Source organism: Ovis aries, chromosome 2 (genome assembly GCF_016772045.2).
Source record: "Ovis aries strain OAR_USU_Benz2616 breed Rambouillet chromosome 2, ARS-UI_Ramb_v3.0, whole genome shotgun sequence".
Taxonomy (NCBI): Eukaryota; Metazoa; Chordata; class Mammalia; order Artiodactyla; family Bovidae; genus Ovis; species Ovis aries.
Window position 1 is genome coordinate 8,730,719 of NC_056055.1, and position 21,957 is coordinate 8,752,675.

The 21,957-nt window shown below is 46.7% G+C and overlaps 1 protein-coding gene across 20 annotated transcripts in view; it reads left to right on the forward strand.

Annotated features, from left to right (window-relative positions):
• The window catches only part of TNC (tenascin C), a 101,217-nt gene that overhangs the window by 69,095 nt on the left and 10,165 nt on the right, over positions 1–21,957 (forward strand). For 11 of the 20 annotated variants that reach the window (XM_042242806.2, XM_042242805.2, XM_042242811.2 and 8 more), the window contains 9 exons: positions 1,277–1,549; positions 3,085–3,357; positions 9,221–9,343; positions 10,437–10,580; positions 12,727–12,846; positions 14,933–15,076; positions 16,067–16,197; positions 19,597–19,729; positions 21,304–21,455. In XM_042242806.2, coding sequence (XP_042098740.1) covers positions 1,277–1,549; positions 3,085–3,357; positions 9,221–9,343; positions 10,437–10,580; positions 12,727–12,846; positions 14,933–15,076; positions 16,067–16,197; positions 19,597–19,729; positions 21,304–21,455 — 1,493 coding nt within the window. The remainder of the gene's footprint in view (positions 1–1,276; positions 1,550–3,084; positions 3,358–9,220; positions 9,344–10,436; positions 10,581–12,726; positions 12,847–14,932; positions 15,077–16,066; positions 16,198–19,596; positions 19,730–21,303; positions 21,456–21,957) is intronic. The other 9 variants (XM_042242809.2, XM_042242813.2, XM_060410807.1 and 6 more) reach the window with 1 other exon arrangement.

Sequence of the window (21,957 nt, forward strand, 5' to 3'; positions counted from 1 at the left end):
TGCCATGCCCTCCTCCAGGGGATCTTCCTGACCCAGGGATTGAACTCATGTCTTCTACGTCTCCTGCACTGGCAGGCGGGTTCTTCACCACTGCACCACCTGGGAAGTCCCTTCACTACTGAGTCATGGAGAAATCTCTGACCTCTCTGCTTCCTTTGTTGTCATGCATATAAAGAGAGGATAGTAATATCTACTTACAGTGTCATTAGCATGTAAGTGTTAGTCGCTCAGTTGTGCCCGACTCTTTGTGACCCAATGGACTGCAGCCCACCAGGCTCTTCTGTCCATGAGATTTTCCAGGGAAGGATGCTGGAGTGGGTTGCCATTTCCTTCTCCAGGGGATCTTCCTAACCCAGGGATCGAACCTGGGTCTCTTGCACTGCAGGCAGATTCCTTACTGACTGAGCTACAAGGGAAGCCCCAGAGTGTCATTATGAGGGTTCAGTAGGATAACGGATGTGAAGCCTTGTCAGTTGAGAATTAACAGAAGTCCAGCTGATACAAGCTCACTCCTGTGGGGAATCCCAATGTGGAAAAAGACCCTTTGGTACCTATTGAATAAGAGTACCTGAGACACAGATGTTTGGTGAATGAATGAACAAATAATGTCAGAATTTACTGACGATCCTACCTTTCTCCAGGAAAACAAAATTAGCAAATCTTAGTATTCCTTACTAGGCCATAATCATAATTGGTTAAATTTGGACACACACAAAAAAATCTTACCTCATCCCTTTATCTCAGCTGGTGAGGATGTACATCACTAATTGGCCTGGTCAACTTAATTCTAAATAAGATCTAGAAGTGGAATAGAAACATATAAAATACACTGAAAAGGGAGTATGCTTTAAAAATAAATAAGCTGATTTTCTTCAAGACCACAAGTTAGTGGGAAATAGACAAAGGAGTCTAAACCCATTACAAGATATTCAGTTTTCTTGGGAAAAATTCATGGCCTTTGGAGTCAGACCTAGCTAGAACCTTGTGCTATCACATACTAGACCTGCGACTTTGGCCAAGTCAGTCAACTTCTTTTGAAGCTCGGTTTTCTTACCTGTATCTTGGGAATAATGTCCATCTCAGAGACTTGTTAAGAGATCTACACAAGACAACGTCACCTGGCATCTGATAAGCTCTTACCAAAAATGCGTATTCTGAGCACATTAACACGTTTGATGATTGATTGTGCATCTCATCAGATTTTGTGGAGACTTGTGCTGTCCCAGCAGAGTCAGCGCCGCTAACCTGAGCTCTTTTCACCCCTCCCTTCTTTCAGAGGCCCTGCCCCTTCTGGAAAACCTAACCATTTCCGACATTAATCCTTACGGGTTCACAGTTTCCTGGATGGCATCGGAGAATGCCTTTGACAGCTTCCTAGTCACGGTGGTCGATTCTGGGAAGCTGCTGGACCCCCAGGAATTCACCCTTTCAGGAACCCAGAGGAAGCTGGAGCTCAGAGGCCTTATAACTGGCATTGGCTATGAGGTCATGGTCTCTGGCTTCACCCAAGGGCACCAAACCAAGCCCTTGAGGGCTGAGATTATTACAGGTATTTTGGCTCAAGTGAGCCATTTTCTCCTCTTCCCGGTTCCCTCCATGTAATCCATCTATGAGACCGCCATGGTTTTAACACTCTTGTCCATGCTTCCTACTTAATCCATAGATGTGGCCTAGTCTTTGTGTCCCCCCCCACCCTACCCCCAGCACTCTCTCGTCTCACGTCTCTAACGAGTGCTCCTTTCCTCCCACTCCAGAAACGAGAAGGTCGAAATGTCTCCACTAGGTGTCCCAAATCCTCTGACCGCATCTTGTCTGTAGCTCTTGTGTGTTACCCTCCTCTGTGTTCATCCGGCTGGTCCCCAGCTACGTTTCAGCCTTCTCAAAAGAAATATACCAAGGAGTATATTTCAGAAACTAATTTACTGCATTTGTCATCTCAAAGCCTCAACTGTGGTCTTGCCAAACTTGCCAGGTATACTTGTCATTGGAAAACCAACTGTGAACTTATACTGGTAAACACTAATATCACTGAGATTCTTCAACACAGACTAAATCCGTTAATTTTCTGCACACTCATAATTCCTAGAGAAATATAGCACGAACAACTTTAACAGTCAAAAATCTGTGTTTCCCAGAGTCTTTCTAGAGGGGACTAACCCCATATTCAGAGGTCCTACTTAACAAAGAAGTTCCATGTTCAAATTAATTTCTGAAACACTGAGTTAAATGTAAGTCTAACAAGATCCTTGACCACAAGGCTCTAGAGAACACTGTAAAGTACATGCTTCTCTCCAAGAGGGGCTTACCCAGGAAATATTTCCCACATTTATTTGACAATGGATGATGATCAAACAGATATAGTTTGCTCTGAGTGTACTTTGGGAAACTCAGCTCTAAATCTACCTCGACATTGAGTTTTGTCTAGTTAAGGCAATCCGAGATAGCAACTTTGGGTTTAAAGTATGTAGTACAAGAGGTTCCAAGGCTTGGTTCCACCATCTGAACACTTACTGAATGGTTAACAAAAAGCAAGCCAGTCAAGAGTAGGAGCCTCCCTTAGTATAGCAGCTCCAAGAAAAAGAGCATTACATTTATAATGTTTTAAAAGCCAAATGCTCAAGATCAAGGGAAACATAATCAGCCGTATCATCATGGGCAGCTCTACAGATCGTTAATGCTGGTTTATTTGTCTTTGCAAAAAGAAAAGAAGAAGGTCTCACAGACATGGGCGTTCAGCCACTGGCAGACAGAGAGCAAATGTAAACAAGTTACTGGCTTTGAACTTGTTTAATAATGCAGGGAAGGGGTCTTTGCTGAGTCCAGATGTGGATTTATAGAATTGCTTTTAGACAAAACTCACACACGTAAGCACCCACTTGACTTGTACTGAATGTATCAACTCTCTTTTTCCTCTCCTCAACCTACTAGACATGTCCACGTTGAACCATTTCATTTTCGGTATCTCAGGACACTTCTCGCTCTGAGAGCCGGGACACGACTGCATATCAATACCCCCAGTGGAGCAACTATGGCACGGGCTGCTCAGTGATCTTCTCCTCCTTCCACCATTCTCTTCCCTTCTAGAAGCCGAGCCGGAAGTTGACAACCTTCTGGTTTCAGACGCCACCCCAGATGGTTTCCGCCTGTCCTGGACAGCTGATGAAGGAGTCTTCGACAGTTTTGTTCTCAAAATCAGAGATACCAAAAAGCAGTCCGAGCCACTGGAGATAACCCTCCTTGCCCCCGAACGAACCAGGGACATAACAGGTCTCAGAGAGGCCACTGAATATGAAATTGAACTCTATGGAATAAGCAGTGGAAGGCGATCCCAGCCAGTCACTGCCATAGCAACAACAGGTACCATATATAAATGGGAGAGACTAGAGAAAAGCTCTCTGTTCCTCTTCTCACAGCGCTGGGAAATTATTAGAGATTTGCATGCAGACAAGCTTGGGTTTGAACCATGACTCTTGATTATAGACCGGATGATTGTGAGTGTGATTGTGGCTAAGTGTTTATGCAAAAAGAGCGTGATGCAACTTACCTAATAGTGTTGTGAGGATTGAATGAGATGATTCATGGAAAGCCCATAGGGAGGGCCTGGCACACAGCTAGGGCTGAGCTAGTGAGAGCGAGTACATTTTCATTATTGTCATTAAGATAATCATTATAATCATTGCTTTTTCTTCCAATTCCAAAGACCCTTCTTTCTGCCTGTTATCATGTTTTATCCGGAGATATACTTCCATGTTCTTTGGTCAGATGTTTAAGCTATGCAGGGTATAATGGAGAAGTGGTACCTCTACCTCTAAAGATTAATACTTTTAAAATTCTACATGTAAATAGTCAGTACCTTGATCGAGAAGGAAAAAAGAAGAGGTTAGCAGGTTTGGCAGGTTCACGCATTTTATTTTGTACTCATAGCAACTCTGAAAAGCACTAGAGGCAGAAATGAAAATTCTATTCAATATGAGTTCTTTCCAGAAGAATAAAGAAAGATGGCCATTACAAGGTGGTTTAAAATGATAACATTAACATGATTCTTTAAAGAGAAAAGGACAGACCTTCAATGGTAAGGTAGGGTGAATTCCTTCAGGAAACCAAGGGAGGTACAGAATTGGAGCATTTGCTAGAGACAGCTGCTTCAGAGGAACCAGGGGAAACAATCGTAAAACCACAAGCAGAAGTAAAGGGACCTGAGGAGTGATGTATCCCAGACCCTTCTGTTTGTACATGAAGAATCTGTGACTCAGAGGGTGAAGTGATTGGCCTAAGGTCACACAGCCAGATTTGGAGTAGAACCTAAATACCAAGCTATTTTACTACTAGAAATAGAGGCAGGCTACATAACATAACCAATTACTATACACGCTTGCCGCCTCTGACACCCAAAGAGCACAACACTAGACAACACCTTCCCTTTGTCCAGAGTATCTTATGATGCCAACTTTCAGGACCAAGTGAGCTGAGAAGCCACCTGTAGAAATAAAAATTGGTATTTGTAGACGTGGAGGAAATGCTGAGATCCAGGCAGTAATTCAGCCAGAGGAAATGCCCTGTTTCTTATTAACATAGATGCCCCATCTCCCAGGACATGAGTGCCTGTCTCCTCCTGCCTGTGGCTTCCCACAAAACAACTCTAGATCAGAGGCAGAGGCTGGTTTGACCCTGGTTTATAAACACTGCTTTTCAAAGTTTACTTCTGATCGCCGATTTTGTTTTGCTGATCTTTTTATTTTTTCCCAGAGGCTCTGAAGTTTTAAAGCAAAAAAGAGAATGAATAATCATGAGCTCTTTTTTTTTAAGAACAGAAGAAAAGGCTCTGTAAGATAGCCCTTTCTTTGGTTTCTTTCTCGGGGGCATTGTATTTCACAGCTGAAGAGATGCGTCTGTGTCTGTCATTGTATTTCACAGCTGAAGAGATGTGTCTGTGTCTGCGTGTGTACGTGTGCACACGTGTGCTCTGGTACTTGGATGGAGTGGAGAGGTGGCTCTGGAGCCCAGATGACATCTCAGTCACCTCATCAGCTTCAGAAAGTTTCCCTTTTGTTTTTTCAGTCTTTCTCCTTGTAAATCCTTCTTTCTGCTCCTCTTTTTCTTTATAAAAGCTGCTGCAGCATCTCCTCTCACTCCCTGAGCACAGGCTGGCAGCCCCGAGTGCCCCCATAGCGGAGAAGGTAGCTTAAGGCAGTGTAGCCAAGTGGTTAAGCCTATAGCCTCTGGGCAGATCTCGTAGCATCTGATCCCTGCTCCTGAGCAAGTATCCTTCCCCCTCTGAGCGTCTGTCCCCTCACTTGGCCGATAGGCTCTAACTCAAAGGTCAGCTATCAGGTTCCCATCAGACCAGGAACCTTGAGTATTTTTCCTTGCCCATTATAACAATTTTAGCTGATACTATGTTTGGGTGATTTAATGTACATTTTTTAATGGTCCACTTGGTTGAAAATTTAAAAGTTAAAAAGAACATACAATGAGGTCTCTCTTCTGCTGTCCTCACTACCATGTTGCTCTGTCTAGAAGCAGTCAGCATGACTACTGTCTTCTGAATCTCTGCAGAAATACTCTTACAAACAGACAAGATTAGACCAAAGTCTGTGTTCTCTCTTTTTTCCAGCTTTTTTTTTTTTTTTCTGGCACAGTGATTAACACACCCACTCTTCCACACATTGGTGTGTGTGTGTGTGTGTGTGTGTGTGTGTGTGTGTTCCTTGCTTATTAATAGATCTCAGATTTACTCCCACATGTCTTGTTTATTTAACTATTCCCCTACTGCCAGACCTTAGGTTATGGGTTGTTCTCTCCTCTGCCAATCTCTGCATCTCCAGCGGCTGCTCTTCCACTTCCTGGATCGAGCCACTTCTTGACAATGGACTTGGTCCCCCTTTGGGAAGCCCAGAGGAGCTTCTCTTGTCTCTGGGAAGTTAAATGCCAACAAGCCTCTGGGGACCATCTGGATGGTCCCTAGAATAGAAAAGAAAATACTTCAAAATCCGAAACCAGAGTAAGATGACTCTGTCATTCTCTTCTGGAGGTTCCTACTGCCTACCTTGGGGATAGTGAGGACCTTCAAATGTTTCTTTTAACCCGCCCCATCACCACCCTAATTGTACACCCTTTCCACACCCTGAAGCCAAGGGGGCAGCCCCTCTCCAAGGGCCAGAATGTGCCCCCTCTAACCCCATCTCACTCTTCCCAGCCAGGCAGCCTCCCAGCCCCTCCACTCAGTTCCAGGTCGGATGCACTTGAACCACAAACCACAGAGCTGCAGCAGCATCCTGTCTAGGGCCCTGGGTCGGCGGGTCTACAGAGCCACGTGCTCAGCAGTCCTTCCTTCTGCAGGAGCCAGGTTCTCTGTGCCGAGTGCCTGTGGCTCTGACTCTCATTAAGTGTAAAGATGATAGCCACCTATTATAGACTGCACTTCACGCCACCCACGGCAGTGCTACTGACACACTTTACCCCACTGACTCACAGGACACGGACAGCCCAGCTGAGCGCCACATTCAGCCCCATTTCACAGAGGCCTAAGGGGCTAAGGGGTTGTTACCTAGTAAAGCCAGAATGGAATTCAAAACAGGGCAGTGTACCCCCAAGTCCTTGCCCTTAAATCATACTGGCTACAATAACCGTCTCCTTGGCTTCTCACAGGATTCACGGATATTAAGTATTTATAAAAATATGTTGAAGGTAAAAGGTTTTTTAAATGATTGTGAATGGAGACATTATTAAAGACATTTGCTCCAGGTTTGGGGAGGCAACATTTTATGCAGAGAACAAACAGAAGTCCTCTTCAACCTCCCTGAGAATTTCTAGCAATTTCCAATGTTTCCCTAATGGAGCTTTTATTGAAAACCAAGAGTCTACTCAGAGGGTTCCTGAGTCTCCCTAGTTTTTCAATAGGCAAAATTTAGTTATTCTATGAGGCTCAGCCTTCAGGTCCCCATTGGCCGTCTTTTCCACTTTGGTGCTGGAGACTAGTGGGCCGGGCAGCAGGGCGCATGCTAAAATAACAAAGTGTCTTCCACACCTAGGAAGGTCTGTTGTCTAAAAATACCACTGACCCTGGACTTTCACCACTGCTGTGCCATTCTTCAGATGACACACGGCTCTCCGCCTGCTGGCACTTTCATCAAGCACATCCCTCGGGAGTGCATGACAGATGAGGGTACTAATTCTCATGGTTTTTTTTTTTTTTTTTTAAGACAGGGCAGATAATATTGCCATTTTGCAATTGAGAAAACTGGGATCTAGATAGGGGAGCTGTGGCAAGACGCACCTTCTAAAATGTGCCAGGACCAGGCCCGATGAGTTTCACAGAGTGAAGGTCAGAGTGGACCAGGCTTGCAGCAAGAGAGCCCCTGTGCCTGAGTTTACACACCTCACTGGATTGTTTTGTTTTGTTTTGTTTTCTCATTCTGCCTCATCTAGATCTTTCCTGGGTGACAACTTCAAAATTCAGGTTGCCCATGGCGGCAGGGGCGGGGGCGGGGTGGGGGAGAGTCACATGGGAAAGGAAAAAAAAAAGCAAGCATGTTCACTGAATTCTCGCTGTGTGCCAAGTTCTGTGCTAGGGTTTTACATCAATCATCTCTACTAATCCTCAAAACATTCCTGAAAGTGGGCACCACTTTTCCCACTGAGATGGAGCAAGGGAGGCTCCTATAAGTCACAGGAGCTGCCCCTAGTTGCCCAGCCTCTCCATGGTGTTTGGACAATCAAGATCATCCCACTCCAGAGCCATGCGGCTTCCAAAGCCCTCCAAGGAGAAGGCAAAACCCCAGGCAGCCACAGAATCTGGGGGTGGCTAGCAGATCACAAGAGAACGCCGTCGGAGGAGGGAGAAAGAGCAGAAACGGAGAGGGAAAAAAAAGTTCCCCAAAGTGGGCTGTGGGTTTCAGAACTTAATGATCAACGTGGGCTACAGAGGGAAAAAGATGAGGAAATGAGCTCCCTGGAGACCCGAAAATTGTTTCCTGGATTGTATGGTTAAGCCTGGTCAGCTGAAGAGGGCAAAAAGCTAAGCCAAAAAATACACAGAGAAAAACCAAAGGAAACTGGGTTTGCAGGGGAGGTATTTACGAAGCAAAAACTGTCCCCCAGGGCATGGCTTTCCCTGCAGGTAGACCCAGTATCCAAGGCGGGCTTGCCTTGGGGATGGTTCTGAGCTGGCTCCTCTGGCTCTGAATATCCACTCAATTCTGGGAATGAGTTTGTCGAGGTCAGCTTCCACGTAAACATTATTTCCAGAATCCCAGGGCTATGCCCAGCTCTGCTGCCCAGTCCTGGGACTGAGATCACATCACAAGGATATTCACTGGAGAACTGAGCCTCAGTTTGCTGCTGCTGCTGCTGCTAAGTCGCGTCAGTCGTGTCCGACTCTGTGCGACCCCATAGATGGCAGCCCACCAGGCTCCCCCGTCCCTGGGATTCTCCAGGCAAGAACACTGGAGTGGGTTGCCATTTCCTTCTCCAGTGCATGAAAGTGAAAAGTGAAAATGGAGCCTCAGTTTAGTCTCCTGTAAACTGGCTGCAACCATACCTTCTTCTCAGTGGTTTCTAAGTGAGGGTTAATCCTTATAAAGTGAAAGGACTGAGCGCTTATCAAGTCTTGAAAGTGAAAGTGTTAGTCGCTCAGTCATGTCCAACTCATTTGTGACCCCATGGACTGTAGCCCACCAGGCTCCTCTGACCGTGGAATCCTCCAGGCAAGAACACTGGAGTGGGTAGTATTCCCTTCTTCGGAGGATATTCCAGACCCAGGGATCAAACTTGGGCCTCTCATATTGCAGGCAGATTGTCCACCATCTGAGCCACCAGGAAAGACCCATCAAGACTTGGTATCATTTAATATAAAATTTTCTTTAATCATAAAAGGAATTAAAAGGCAAAGATTTGAAAAAAAATGATAAACATCAAAAATGAAAGGAGGGTTATTTCAAACTGTGAAACTACACACTTTCCCTCACTTTTGTCAGCTATGGTGCTAAACATTCTTTTTGGATGAAACCAAACGGCAGCTCTGCAGCTCTGGGCCCTGTACCTGAATGAAAGAGCAATTGTTTCCATCAAGTCATAACTTGACCACAGATCACCACATCCTCCATCCTAAAGGCTTGGCTCAGACATAAACTGAGTTTTCATGGATAAGGAATTCGGGAAGAATCACTGATGAACGAGAGTTAACTGTTTCTGGGTTTCTCCTGTGCTTTCTCCTCAACAGCCATGGGCTCCCCGAAGGAAATAATTTTCTCAGACATCACCGAAAACGCAGCCACTGTCAGCTGGACGGCACCCACTACCCAAGTGGAGAGCTTCCGGATTACCTATGTACCCATTGCAGGAGGTAGGGCACTTGGTGGGGAGAGGGAAGGGATCTGGAGTGTTTGGGTGGAATTGTGACTCAGACAATTCCATCCTCCTTCTTCATCTTTGAGACCATCTGAATAGACTTCATTTGTAAAGTGCTACGAGATCCTTGAAAGAAACTATACTGTGAGGGATCATGTTATAAAGATCATTTCCAGTCTCATAATTCTAAAATTCTATGAGCAGTAGATCCCCACTAATGTTTTCACACAAGGACAAAAGACTCTAAACCCATTGACCATTTTTGTTTGGCAAAACTGATCTTTGCCTCTTGGCCCCCAAATCTGTCTGTCTCAGCAAAGGATGGGAAGCTGTGACTTCGAGAGTTGAAAGTTCTGGTTCAGGCACATGGGCCATAACAGAGACCACAAGACCACAGAGTGGGGGTGGGGGGAGGAAACACATTCAAATCTATCTAAAGACATTCTGGGAGGCAATGAGCTCCCTGTTAGCACAAGTGTATACAAAGATGCTAGTTGATAAGTATATACAAAGTATATACAAAGGTGACTATCTCTTCAGAGACACGCTGTAGCATCTCTGTAGGGAGTTTGGTCAACTGACACACAAGCTCCTCACCAGCCCCTAGATTCTAAAAAACATAAATTTTGGACTTGTTAATAGATATAAGAGTACAAATTAGACCATGATCATCTTCTTCAATAGTAGTGTATCTGCTAGTAAGAGATAAGTTTATATATAGTTAAGCAAACACAACGGATTAAATATATCAGATATATATTACACAGTGAGCTTCCCGTATCCTTTGTGGGAAGAAATAGATGAACAAAATTTATACAACATGCCAGCTCTCTACTGAATGGAAACTTGCCATTTTTAGCACATTGTGACCTCATAATTTTTCCTCCCCTGGCTTAGATTTTGGCCTCTGCATGGATGGAAAAAAACATTATACAAAGAGTAAAACCTCTTCTCTTATGCCAGAGGGTAGGAGCAAATGAGAAGTGAAGAAAATGGTGCTGGATAAACTGGTTACACCCATCCTTGGGGCAGGTGTGCTTAAGTGCCAGTGAGGTTCACCGTTCCCGCCTGCTTTTCCTGTGTTCCAGGTACGCCCTCAGCGGTGACTGTGGATGGGACCAAGACCCAGACCAGGCTGCTGAGACTCTTACCTGGAGCGGATTACCTGGTCAGCGTCATCGCCCTGAAGGGCTTTGAGGAAAGCGAGCCTGTCTCAGGGACGCTCACCACAGGTGTTTTTCTCACCTTCAGCATCATTGCTCATGATTCAGCAATTAGAAGAAAAATGTTTTTGTTTAGGAAATTCTAGTGGAAAGTGGGCTGGCTTGGGAGCACCAGAGGTCTTATTTCTGACGCAGTTGTAGCCTCTTCTGAGCTTCATCCTCAGCCTCCCTGGGCCGCCATGTCCCAGGGAATTGTGGGGAAAAGGGCACAAGCTGGGGAATCATACTGACCTGGTGTGAATCCCAGGCTCTACCACTTCTAGATACAGAGCTATCAGTTAATGTCCTGAGGAGCTAGTTTCCTTCTCTGTAAAATGGGTGCAGTTCTTCTTCCTTTGCAGGATGCTATAAGAACCTTAGGAAACTGTATGTAAAGCATCTGTAAATATAGATCATTGCACGCATTGATCCACCTCCTTCCCTTCCTCCGCGGTGCAGGGACCACCACAAGGACCCTTCCAAGCAGATGCTTCACACAGACACGTGAATGGCTATAGCTATACAGTAACAACTTGTATTTGGGCTGTTACTCAACCATTCCCATGTAAACTAATATAGCTAACTTCCTTCTCATAGCTAATATCCTTCCCATTTTACAGAGGAAAAAACTGAAGTCAGGGCAATTACATGCCTTGGCCAAGTCCACATAGCTAGTAAATGCTGGAAGCACACCTGATCTTAGGTCAGCCTGCCTCCAAACTGTGCGTTCCTCTTAGATAAAGGATGATTTTCCTATTATAACCTGATTTGTACAGCACAGTGTACACAGGGAAAAAATAATGAATTGACTGAAGGAGAATGAAGTGGAAAATTTCTCTTCAGGCTCCCATGCCTCTAAACAATTTATCCTTTGATATATGAGCAATTATCCAGCCTAATCCATTAAGGGATCTGAAGAATGGGCCTCACAGGAAATTTAAAAAATATCCTAATAGTCTAAAAGGCTTGCTAATATGCAATTAAAACTTCCCGTCTCAACCCAGAGTCCTGCCCACCCTGCCACACAGATCCTCATCCCCCGCCTAGAAATCTTTCATTTGTGGCTTCTCCATGGCAACTGATTGCAAAGCCTGGATCTTTTTCCTCCGGAGGCCCCATTGTCCTCATTGTTAAAGGAGATTCTGTCCATGTAAGATGAGACAGGAAGGACCTCCGGGTGGACAGGGTGGGTGCCCCCAAAGTACTCCACCACTTCCTGAGACCCTCAGGCCAGTCGTTCCATCTCCCGGGGCTCAGGCACCTCAGCTGTGCAGTCAGCTGATGATGGCTGCCTGCCTGCATCTTCCCAGGGCTGTGTTCCCGGAGTAACTGAATCACAGACGTGAACAACATCGGAAACTAGTCACATGTAGGTTGGTTTCTACAGAGAGGGTGTTGGGTTGTAGCAGTGGTCAGTTCAAAGGGCCAAGAACTATGACACTCTCCAGCCCTTCTCAGCACAAGTCACTTAGGAATCATTCTGAAGACTCCAAATAACTTTAATAGTCATGTTAAGACCAACTGCAGTTATTGAGTGCTGCCCCGAGCACATTTCACACACATCATCTAGTTCGTCCTTATAGCAGCCACTCTGTGACAGCTGAGGAGAGTGAGGTGTGGAGAAGGAAAATGACCCAAAGGCACACAGACCCACAACAGGGGATCCAAGGGAGAGCCTGGGACCACCGGCCCCCAGAGCCTGTCTCCATGTTCTCCATAGCCCACCGAACCAGAGCTATTACTTAAAACCAAAGACGTCACCGGCAGCCTCCACTCTGTACCTATCCTGGTTTTGTAAAGCCTTTCCCTGGAGAAAGTAACGTGAACTATAAATATAAATCCTTGTCATATGTTCAGCTTTTTGCAGTTCACAGAGCACCTTTCCACCTATAATATCATGTGAAAACCAAAGTATCACTGAAGACAAAGCCAAGCAGAGCTTCTATACCCATTTTACAGATGAGAAACAGAGGCCCAAGATGACCCAGACAGCAAGGGAAGGAGTCATTTCTCAAAGTCAGGTCATCCTGGCTCCAAGGTCAGAACTCTTCCATGCTTCTGACACTGTGTCCCACACCAGGAGTCCAGGAGCCGGATAGACAGCAGAGTAGCTGTGGTCTGATGTCCTACCCCATGGCTGACTCTCTCTCCAACACATCACTATCTTTCCTTGCAGCTCTGGATGGCCCATCTAGCTTGGTGACAGCCAACATCACTGACTCAGAAGCCTTGGCCATGTGGCAGCCAGCCATCGCCCCTGTGGATAATTATGTCATCTCCTACACAGGGGAGAGAGGTAAGGTCATGTCCAAGACGCTCCCCTCTCTGAGGAGTGTCTGTCCAGCTCGAAACTTCCTGTTCTTCTTTCTTTCTGCCTCTCTCGTTGCTTTTATTTAGTCACTTATTCATGGCCGACTCTTTGTGACTCCATGGACTGCACGTGCCAGGCTTCCCTTCCTTCATCATCTCCCAGAGTTTGCTCAGACTCATGTCCATTGAGTCAGTGATGCCAACTAACCATCTCATCCTCTGTCATCCCCTTCTCCTCCAGCTTTCAACCTTTCCTAGCCTCAGGGCCTTTTTCAGGGGGTCATCTCTTTGCATCAGGTGGCCACAGTACGGGAGCTTCAGCTTCAGCGTCAGTTCTTTCAGTGAATATTCAGTGTTGATTTCCTTTAGGACTGATGTACAGAGATGCCAGGGTAGGTTGGTGAGTCCAGCAACATCCTTATGGTTCTCAGTTGCCACCTGAGAACAGACTCGTGGGCTGGGACAGGGGCTGGTGAATGGATGGGTGTGAAGGGGCCTGTGCAAGTGGTGGCGAGAGGGGCCCAACCTGTATCTACCTGCTGTGGTCAAATGGAAGAGCGTCAACAGCACAATTGTATCAAGGAGGCCAACAGGCCACTTAAAGAAAAGCAGAGGGTGCATCTCCAGCCTGTTCCTCCCCTCCTGCTGGTCTCTGCCGTCACCATCTGTGCCCTCTACAGGCACAGCTCTCACCTCTTACAAAGGAGTCCACAATCTGAAATCTTAAATGGACTACTTCAGACAGCTTTGGGGAGACTGAATTTCCTGCATGCCGCAGACGGGGCCAGTTAGAGCTGATCTGATTAAGAAATCAGAAATGATCTCTCCTTGCCTCTTCAACCATCTGTGCTCATTTACTCAGCTGGCAGATTCAATATTGATAACTTGTTTGGGGCACCAGTGAATTACAGCCACTAGCACATAAAATTAAATACAAATAAGAGAGAAAAGAAAGATTCCTTGTCAGTGAACAAATCCCTATTTTTCAGGAACTAGATTAGGAAAAAATATGTTATTTTAATTTCACAGTATATGTGAGTTTCATATCTGATGGTTCAGTATTGTTTTACTTTCAGTAACAACATGAGAGCACAGCATAAGCTGTGCGGGGGGTCTCTGAACATCTTAACTCAGCCCTGGCGACCTCTTATGAGAGAGAGTTCCTTGTGAGGTTTGGAGGAAAGGTGGAGTGGGGCTAAAGGAATTCTTGGGTTTCTTTTTTTCTACTTTTTTTTTTATTTTTAAATATTCCCCGTGAGCAAACTCTTGCAAGTCAGGGAAGATGATGTTGTCTCACCTAAAATAAACCAGAGTATAGTTCACGGGAATCATGGAAACTGTGGATGCAGGCATAGACATGTCCTCATCCAGAAGAGTGTGTGTGGAGGGGGATCATGAATGACAAGGGGGGTGAGCATCTCATCCCAGTTTGCCCCGAACTTTCCCAGTTTTAGCCTTTTGAATCCCATACCCTGGGAAACCTCTTAGGCCTTGGCCAGCCAGGCCAGCTGGTCACCTGTGATGAGGACGGTGACACCTGGACACCATGGCGTGGGGTCCACCCTTGGTCCTGTCCCAATGGGATTGAGAGCCAGTAATCAGGTTTTGGTCTGTCTACGTCACCTGATTTTTCTGGTTCCCCAGCCTAAAGATATGACATTTGGCAAGTTATGAAAGGACATGAGAGTAAGTGGGAAAAAATGGGAGAGCAAGCAATGGGACAAATTAAATCTGGGTAGCCTGAGGCATGAGGATGTTACCTGCAACGCTCCTCTAGCTGGATTCTGTGCAACGCTGTCCCGAGGGTACCATGTGCAAAGTCTTCTGACCCCTAGTTCTTCTTCCTTCTGATTTGGTGCCTGGAAAAATCCAGTCACCATAGGATAAATCCTTTGTATACCAAGTGAGTGCTCAAGAGAGAGAAAAGAGTGCGAGTCATCTCAGAAATCAAACCTGGTTTTCGGTAGGACCACTGAAAGCTTGTGTTAGGAGGTGTGTGCACTGTTGGCCATGCCCACTGATGGCCCAGACGGGGAGAGGTAACTGCCATGGTGTGTATATTTCCTGTATAGTGCCAGAAATTACCCGCATGGTGTCCGGGAACACGGTGGAGTACGCACTGACCAATCTCGAGCCTGCCACGGAATACACGCTGAGGATCTTTGCTGAGAAAGGGCCCCAGAAGAGCTCAACCATCACCACCAAGTTCACCACAGGTACAAAGACACCAGGGGCTGGAAAAAGCCTACCCACTGCCTCTATCTTTAACAGTATCCCTCTCCATCTCTTATTTCTCAAGTCAGCTCCCTGCAATGTGATGACATCAGCAGCAACTCAATCCACCAATGCCCCCTCAATCAAGACCTTAAGAAACACACCATTTCCTTTTGAACTGAAATGACCTTGCTCTCCCCACAGACTAGGAAATGATTTTAAGAGGAGGGCTTTTTAAGTGGAAAACCAGTCCCCACTGGCCCTAAACCCAGTAGTTAATGATCCATGTTCTGGGCAGGGAAATATTTTTAAGAGAAAGATTTTAAAGGCAAATTTTCCTAGATGTCTGCTGGGTTTTTTATATACATTGAGATCTTTTTTTCAGACTGCAACAGGCAAAGGAATGGAAGCGGTGTCCACTGAGTAGGGGGGAGGGCAATACCAGCATTCATCTGTCCTCTTTAGAAACAAAGGGAGGCATTCTAATTATGTTCACGGCTGTGTCTTTCTCCCCAATTCAGCTAAAGCCAGTTGCGATCCTCTTGGGCTCAGGAAAACATGGCCCTTAGGACGAGCTGAAACACAGAGAACATGTGTCTTTAGAGGTCACGTGGCTCAAGCTCTTCGTTTACAGACGGGGAAGGCTTCACCTGAGGTCATTCATATGGGTCAATGCTAGGGAAAGGACTTGAACTCAGGCCTCCCGGTACCCAGCCAGGGACTTTATCCCACAGCTGATGACCTGTTCTCAGTCACTCAGGCGTGTCTGACTCTTTGTGACCCCATGGACTAGCCTACCAGGCTCCTCTGCCCATGGGGATTCTCCAGGCAACAATACTGAAGTGAGTTGCCATGCCCTCCTCCAGGGGATCTTCCCAACCCAGGAATCAAACCCAGGTCTCCCACATTGCAGGCGGATTATTTACTGTCTGAGCCACAGGGAAGCCCACACCTGCTGACTTATTTGATATTAAATGTCTTCTCTTCTCCAGACCTTGATTCTCCAAGAGACTTCACTGCTACGGAGGTTCAGTCGGAATCTGCCCTCCTCACCTGGAGACCTCCCCGGGCGTCTGTCACTGGTTACCTATTGGTGTATGAATCCGTGGATGGTACAATCAAGGTATCTTGATGTATATAAACAAATCCCTGTGACTGAATGAAACAGTTACATGACTCTCAAAGTCAGGAAGAATTATCTGAAGTCTGTCCCTCCTATGCTAGTGTGACTGGGGAGCTGGAAAGAAATTAGTAGGAACTGGACACCATGCCAGACTTTCTGAATCGTAAGTTTGTAGCCTCCAGTCTCATTTTAACCAGACTCCAGTTTTGATAGCCACCCAAGGTCAAGAACTACTGCTCACAAGACTTGAGGGCATTTTAGGAGCTGGACTGTTTGTCCTTTAGTGTTTTATTGAGCAAAGGCCAAAAGCTTCTTCTGCATCTTTGCCATATATCTCACAGACGGCATCGTTCCGTTATATAATGATATGTAAATCACCATGTGCATTATGACATCAACTGTTTACAGCAGTTTTTATTTATATTCTCTACCCATGAATTTTTTTTCTTCTACTTTTTAACTTGAAATAACTTTAGAAAGTGAAAGAAGTTTCCCGACCTTTACCTTCTAAACATGTTATTGATGTCTTAATGTTGGTCACCATCCTTTAAATTTCCAAGATCTTTTCCTTATTTTCTGCATGTTGACCTTTTTCTAGCACATTGTTTCTATATCCTGTATCTTCTTCTCTTTGCTTCTAAGAATATATGTTCTTGGGATTTTCTTCCTCCGCCTACAGAGTGTTTCCTCCAAGGTCTCTTTTCTGGTTTGCTGCTGTTTGGTTTGATTTGGGTCACCATGTTTCATGTTGGAGACTTGCCCCTAATGTCGGTTGACCTTTTTTGTACTGGAGCCAAGAATGAAATAGCTGATTGGGAGGTCTAAGAGCACAGAAAGGGCTTGTCAACTTTGGAGCTCGCTATAGAGCAATTAGGCACAGTCAGTTCAGTTCACTCATGTCTGACTCTTTGTGACCTCATGGACTGAAGCACACCAGGCTTCCCTGTCCATCATCAACTCCTGGACCCTACTCAAACTCATGTCCATTGCTTCAGTGATGCCATCCAACCATCTCATCCTCTATCGATCCCTTCTCCTCCTGCCCTCAATCTCTCCCAGCATCAGGGTCTTTTCAAATGAGTCAGTTCTTCGCATCAGGTGGCCAAAGTATTAGAGTTTCAGCTTCAGCATCAGTCCTTCCAAAGAATATTCAGGACTGATTTCCTTTAGGATGGACTGGTTGGATCTCCTTGCAGGCCAAGGGACTCTCAAGAGTCTACTCCAACACCACAGTGCAAAAACATCAGTTCTTCAGCACATACCCAGAAATTTTCATGGGAGGATTCCCAAGCATCAGGACTGCAAGCTCTATTTCTCAAGCTCATCACTCTCCTTGGAGGATCCTCCACAAAACTTCACACCAGGCTGCCAGAAGCCTCGCTGGAAAAGAGGCCTGGGCTCCACTGTGTGTACACCTTCAGTTCTCCTCTAGCCAGTGTGGCACCTGAGGCTCCCCTGCAACTGGGCGTGATGGATGTGGATCCAGAGTCTCCTCTCTAGCTCAGCCTGTCCAGAGAGGAAACCTCAGCCTTTCACCTGGGCTGGGAAGGACAGTCGTCCAGACTGCTGGGGAATAGAGGGAACTGGGAATCTGTTTCTTGTACAAAGTTTTAAACAAACCTTTGTTCAACCACACCCCACCTTGGCCTTCAAAGGCATCTTTGCTTTTGGGTGCATTCCATTCCTGAGCCTTTGCTGGGCTCTGCAGCGTTCATCAAGCAGCCTCTGAACGACTCCATCCACTGAGGCCTCCTCTGTTCTGTCCACCACCCCACACTTCTCGCCGATCAAGATTCTGGTGACGTCACATGCCTGTTGCTGTCTCCTCTGCCACTCCCCTCATCCTGTGGGTTTATACTTTATATCTCTCCCTCTCATGTCCGTGGGTATCAGAAGCAAGCAGAAATAAACTGGCGCATTCAATATGGTTAACCAGAAGTGGACACACATCTCTGGTTACCGTCATGGCCCTTCGAGGAGTCAGTGTAGCAGTAAACCAGCTCACTGCGTGAGCAGACAAGTCCCCTGCATTCTCTGGTTGTCAGTGTTCACATCTGTAAACCGAGTGCGTTGTGCTCCCCAGTCTGTGAGGGCCCTTCCTGGCCAGGCATCCTGTTTGCCTGAAGCCATGAGTCTCATTTCAATCTACCCTAATTGCTTAGCAACAGACTTTGTGCAGCAGCTTAGAAAGCTGATAGGTAATTGTACCCCCAGGTAATTGAAGGAAGCCAGCTTTGTACCAGACCTGGGAGCTACACCAGGTCACTGACATCAAATGGGTTCTCACCTGGGTCTATTTCCCTGCATGTCCAATCCCCAGCTTTATCTATTTCACTCAAGAAAATCAGCCTGGCAGAGGAGGAAAGAGTCCGGGACAGGGAGTTAGGAGACAGATGCAAGCCCACCCCACCACTGACACATTAGGGAGTGAGTGCAGGTCACTTAGCTTCTCTGAAACTACTCAGCCCTCCACACCCACCACCCACTCCCATATTGGAAAAATCAGAATAATATCATATTACTGGTGGTGAGGATGCCAGTGAACCTTCCAGGGGCCTCCACACTGACTCCTTACTGCCTAAATCTGAGCAGCTGTGTTTGCAGGTTGTAGAGAGCATTGTTGTATTTGGTTTGCTAGGAATGCAGGTGGAATTCCAATGCCTGACAAGAACAAGGGTCTCCTGCAAAGCTGAAAGCGATCCCCTCCTCTGGGCAGCAGCACGGTGGCGCGTCACAGACTGCACGTGGAGTTGCAGCGGGCCTGAGGCCTCTCCTGGATACGTCCATTCCAGACCAGAGGCCTGCCGGGTCAGCTCACGCCATCACCACGCCTGCATCAGGCTCTGATGATTCAGTCACGCTAGGATGGGGCCCAGGCACTGCGTGATTTTAAAGCTTCCCAGAGGGCTGTGAAAAAGAGCCATGTTAGAGACGACTGACTTAGCTGGTCTCAAAGTCTAAACCTTTGCCCTTTGTGTGATTATTCCTACCAGATTAAGCTGAGATCACGGCATTCACTTTTTCAAAGAACTTTCTAGGAACCTCCATTCCTTATCATGATAAACTTCAAAGTCCGTAGGTTGACACTGAAGGTCTTTTATAATCTGGTGTCTGCCCACCTCTTGTGCTTCTCCCCTCAGTAAAGTATGGTTGAGGCAGCTCATTGCCTCCTCCTATGACTTGAATTTGCTCTGCCCCTTCCGGCCCCAGGAGCTTTGCTCACAGGGCACTCTCCTCGTGTTTAAGTCCCTGACATGAGCATGGAGCCTGGCACAGAGTGGGGCTCAGTGGATTCTTGCTGAACAAAGAAATGAATGGATGGGTGAATAAAGGAATACATCATCCATACCCTGCGGATTTATGTGGCCAAAGGCTATTTTATCCTTCTTCTGCCCTTAGGAAGTCGTTGTGGATCCAGACACCACCTCTTACAGCCTGACGGATCTGAGCCCATCCACCTACTACACAGCCAGGATTCAGGCACTGAATGGGACCCTAAGGAGCAAGACAGTCAAGACCATCTTCACCACGAGTAAGGGGCTCTGGGGGGCTGGGGGAGCGGAGGGCAGCCAGGCCTTGAGATCACACTCTGTGAGACTGAACCAACCCTCCACTTCTCTCTGACTGCTACTTTAAATGCTTCTATCACATTTTGATAAAAATCAGTTACCTGCAATTACCTGAAAAGCCAGAAGAATGTGGATGTAGCAGGTTACAGGACTCGTGGTGGGAGGGAAGGAGGGCCAGCAGGGGGAACAGCTGGATTCACTCCCCATCTCCACCTGCTCTGTGTGGCGGAGGAGAGTTACTGCCATTCTGCAAGTCTGTTTCTTTATCCATATAATGGGATTAGTAATGAGCCCTTCTTCATAAGGACCTTGGGAGAATCTCTGCATTGAACTCCTAGCCCAGTGGGTAGCCATTGTTGGGGCTCCTTATAAGCTCAGTGTTCTTCTTCAGCATGTGGGCATTTATAAAGCCTGCTCATCCTCTAAAATCACAAACAGGCCTCCCATGTGGGCCAGGATTATCCTGCCCAGTTTTCTGGTGGAGAACAGAGGCCCCCAGAGACTAAATGACCCGCTCAGGGTTATACCATGAGTTAGAGTCTGGTCTGGGCTCTGGTGTTCCAGGAGCAGGGAACCACACCCAAACCCAGCCAATGGAGAAGAGGAAGGGAGGAGGGGGGCTTTGGAGAGCCTTGAACTGGGTATACGGACTGTATCCCAGCGCTGCTTCCTGCCCTTCACACCTCACTTTGGTCACTCCGCACACACCTGCTGAAGGAGGGGCGATGCTTAAGCACCTGTCTTCCAGATCTCATGCCAGGTGCAAATGTGCCCTAAAGATGCTCTCAGACCAGGTTGTGAAACAGACAAGAAAATACCTAATGAGACAACCTCAGAGGAAGGTAACATACATTGAGGAGGTCAGAACAACAACAAAAAAGAGCTGCTATGACCATCACTTCTCCAGTCTACCTGCTAATAAGCACAGTCCCAAGATCATCTGTTTCTATCCATTGTTGAATTTTTTGCACCACGTTACCACAAATAGAAATTCCCCAGATATTCCTATGTTAGCCTTCTAAGATTCCCAGGCTCAGAGTAGTTATATGACTACTCCAGTGTCCGAAGGCAAGGAAGCAGCAAGTTCAGGACTAGAACCCTCCCTCGTCTTTGGCCTCAGAATCCTCTGAAGAGTCTGAGATGCATGCAGCCTGCCAGAGTATCCTGACCCACAGTGAGCCACGCCCTGGGTGCCAGAGACCCAGTCATCCTGGCCAACACGGGGGTGTCCATCAGGTGTCCATGAGGTGCTACCTGCATGCTCCTGATTGATCACAATCAACCTGACACACAGCCCTCAAGCAGGGCAGGGCTCCTGCCACTGATATCATGTGGCTTCCATCAGTATAAAAGGCTGAAATGGGTCCCTTTTATCAATAACCTCTGCGCCTCGCTGCACTCCCACAGAATAGTTTTTATCCTCCCCCTTGCACACGAGAGGTGAAGCTGCTTGTCCTTAGGCGTCTACCCAACAAGCACTTAGCCTGTGACTTCAAAGCTCCTGCTCTGAGAATCACTCCTCCTTCTCATCCTGCAGCTGGAGTCCTGTACCGATTCCCCAGGGACTGCTCCCAGGCAATGCTGAATGGAGACACGACCTCTGGCGTCTACACCATTTATCTGAACAACGACAAGACCCAGAAGCAGGAAGTCTTCTGCGACATGACCTCTGATGGGGGTGGATGGATCGTGAGTATCATGGAGACAGGCTCCAGGCCTCTCAGACAGGAGGGGTGGGAGCAGAGGAGAGGCGGGGAGGTCCCCTCCATGCCCTCTGACCCTAATGTGCCTGAGGGTTTGCAAGACAGTGCCTGTCACATGGAAACACTCAGGAATTCTCTCTTAAAGTAATGGGAAAGAAGCTGAGGATAAAAAGCTGTTCCTCATTTTCTCATCATTTATCTTAGTTGATCCTCAAACAGCTCTGTGATATATAAATGGCAATGGTCCTCGAGCCCACTAAGTTTACTGATGGACACTGGCTATCTGCCAGGCATTGCCGTGCTAGGAGTTTTCCAAGAGTGATTTCAGTGCCATTGCCGTGTGAGCTAAGTAGTACTTTTTAAAATTATTGCTGTCATTCAGTCACTCTCTGCGACCCCATGGACCGCAGCACACCAGGCTTCCCTGTCCTTCACCGTCTTCCAGAGTTTGCATAAACTCATGTCCATTGAGTCGGTGATGCCATCCA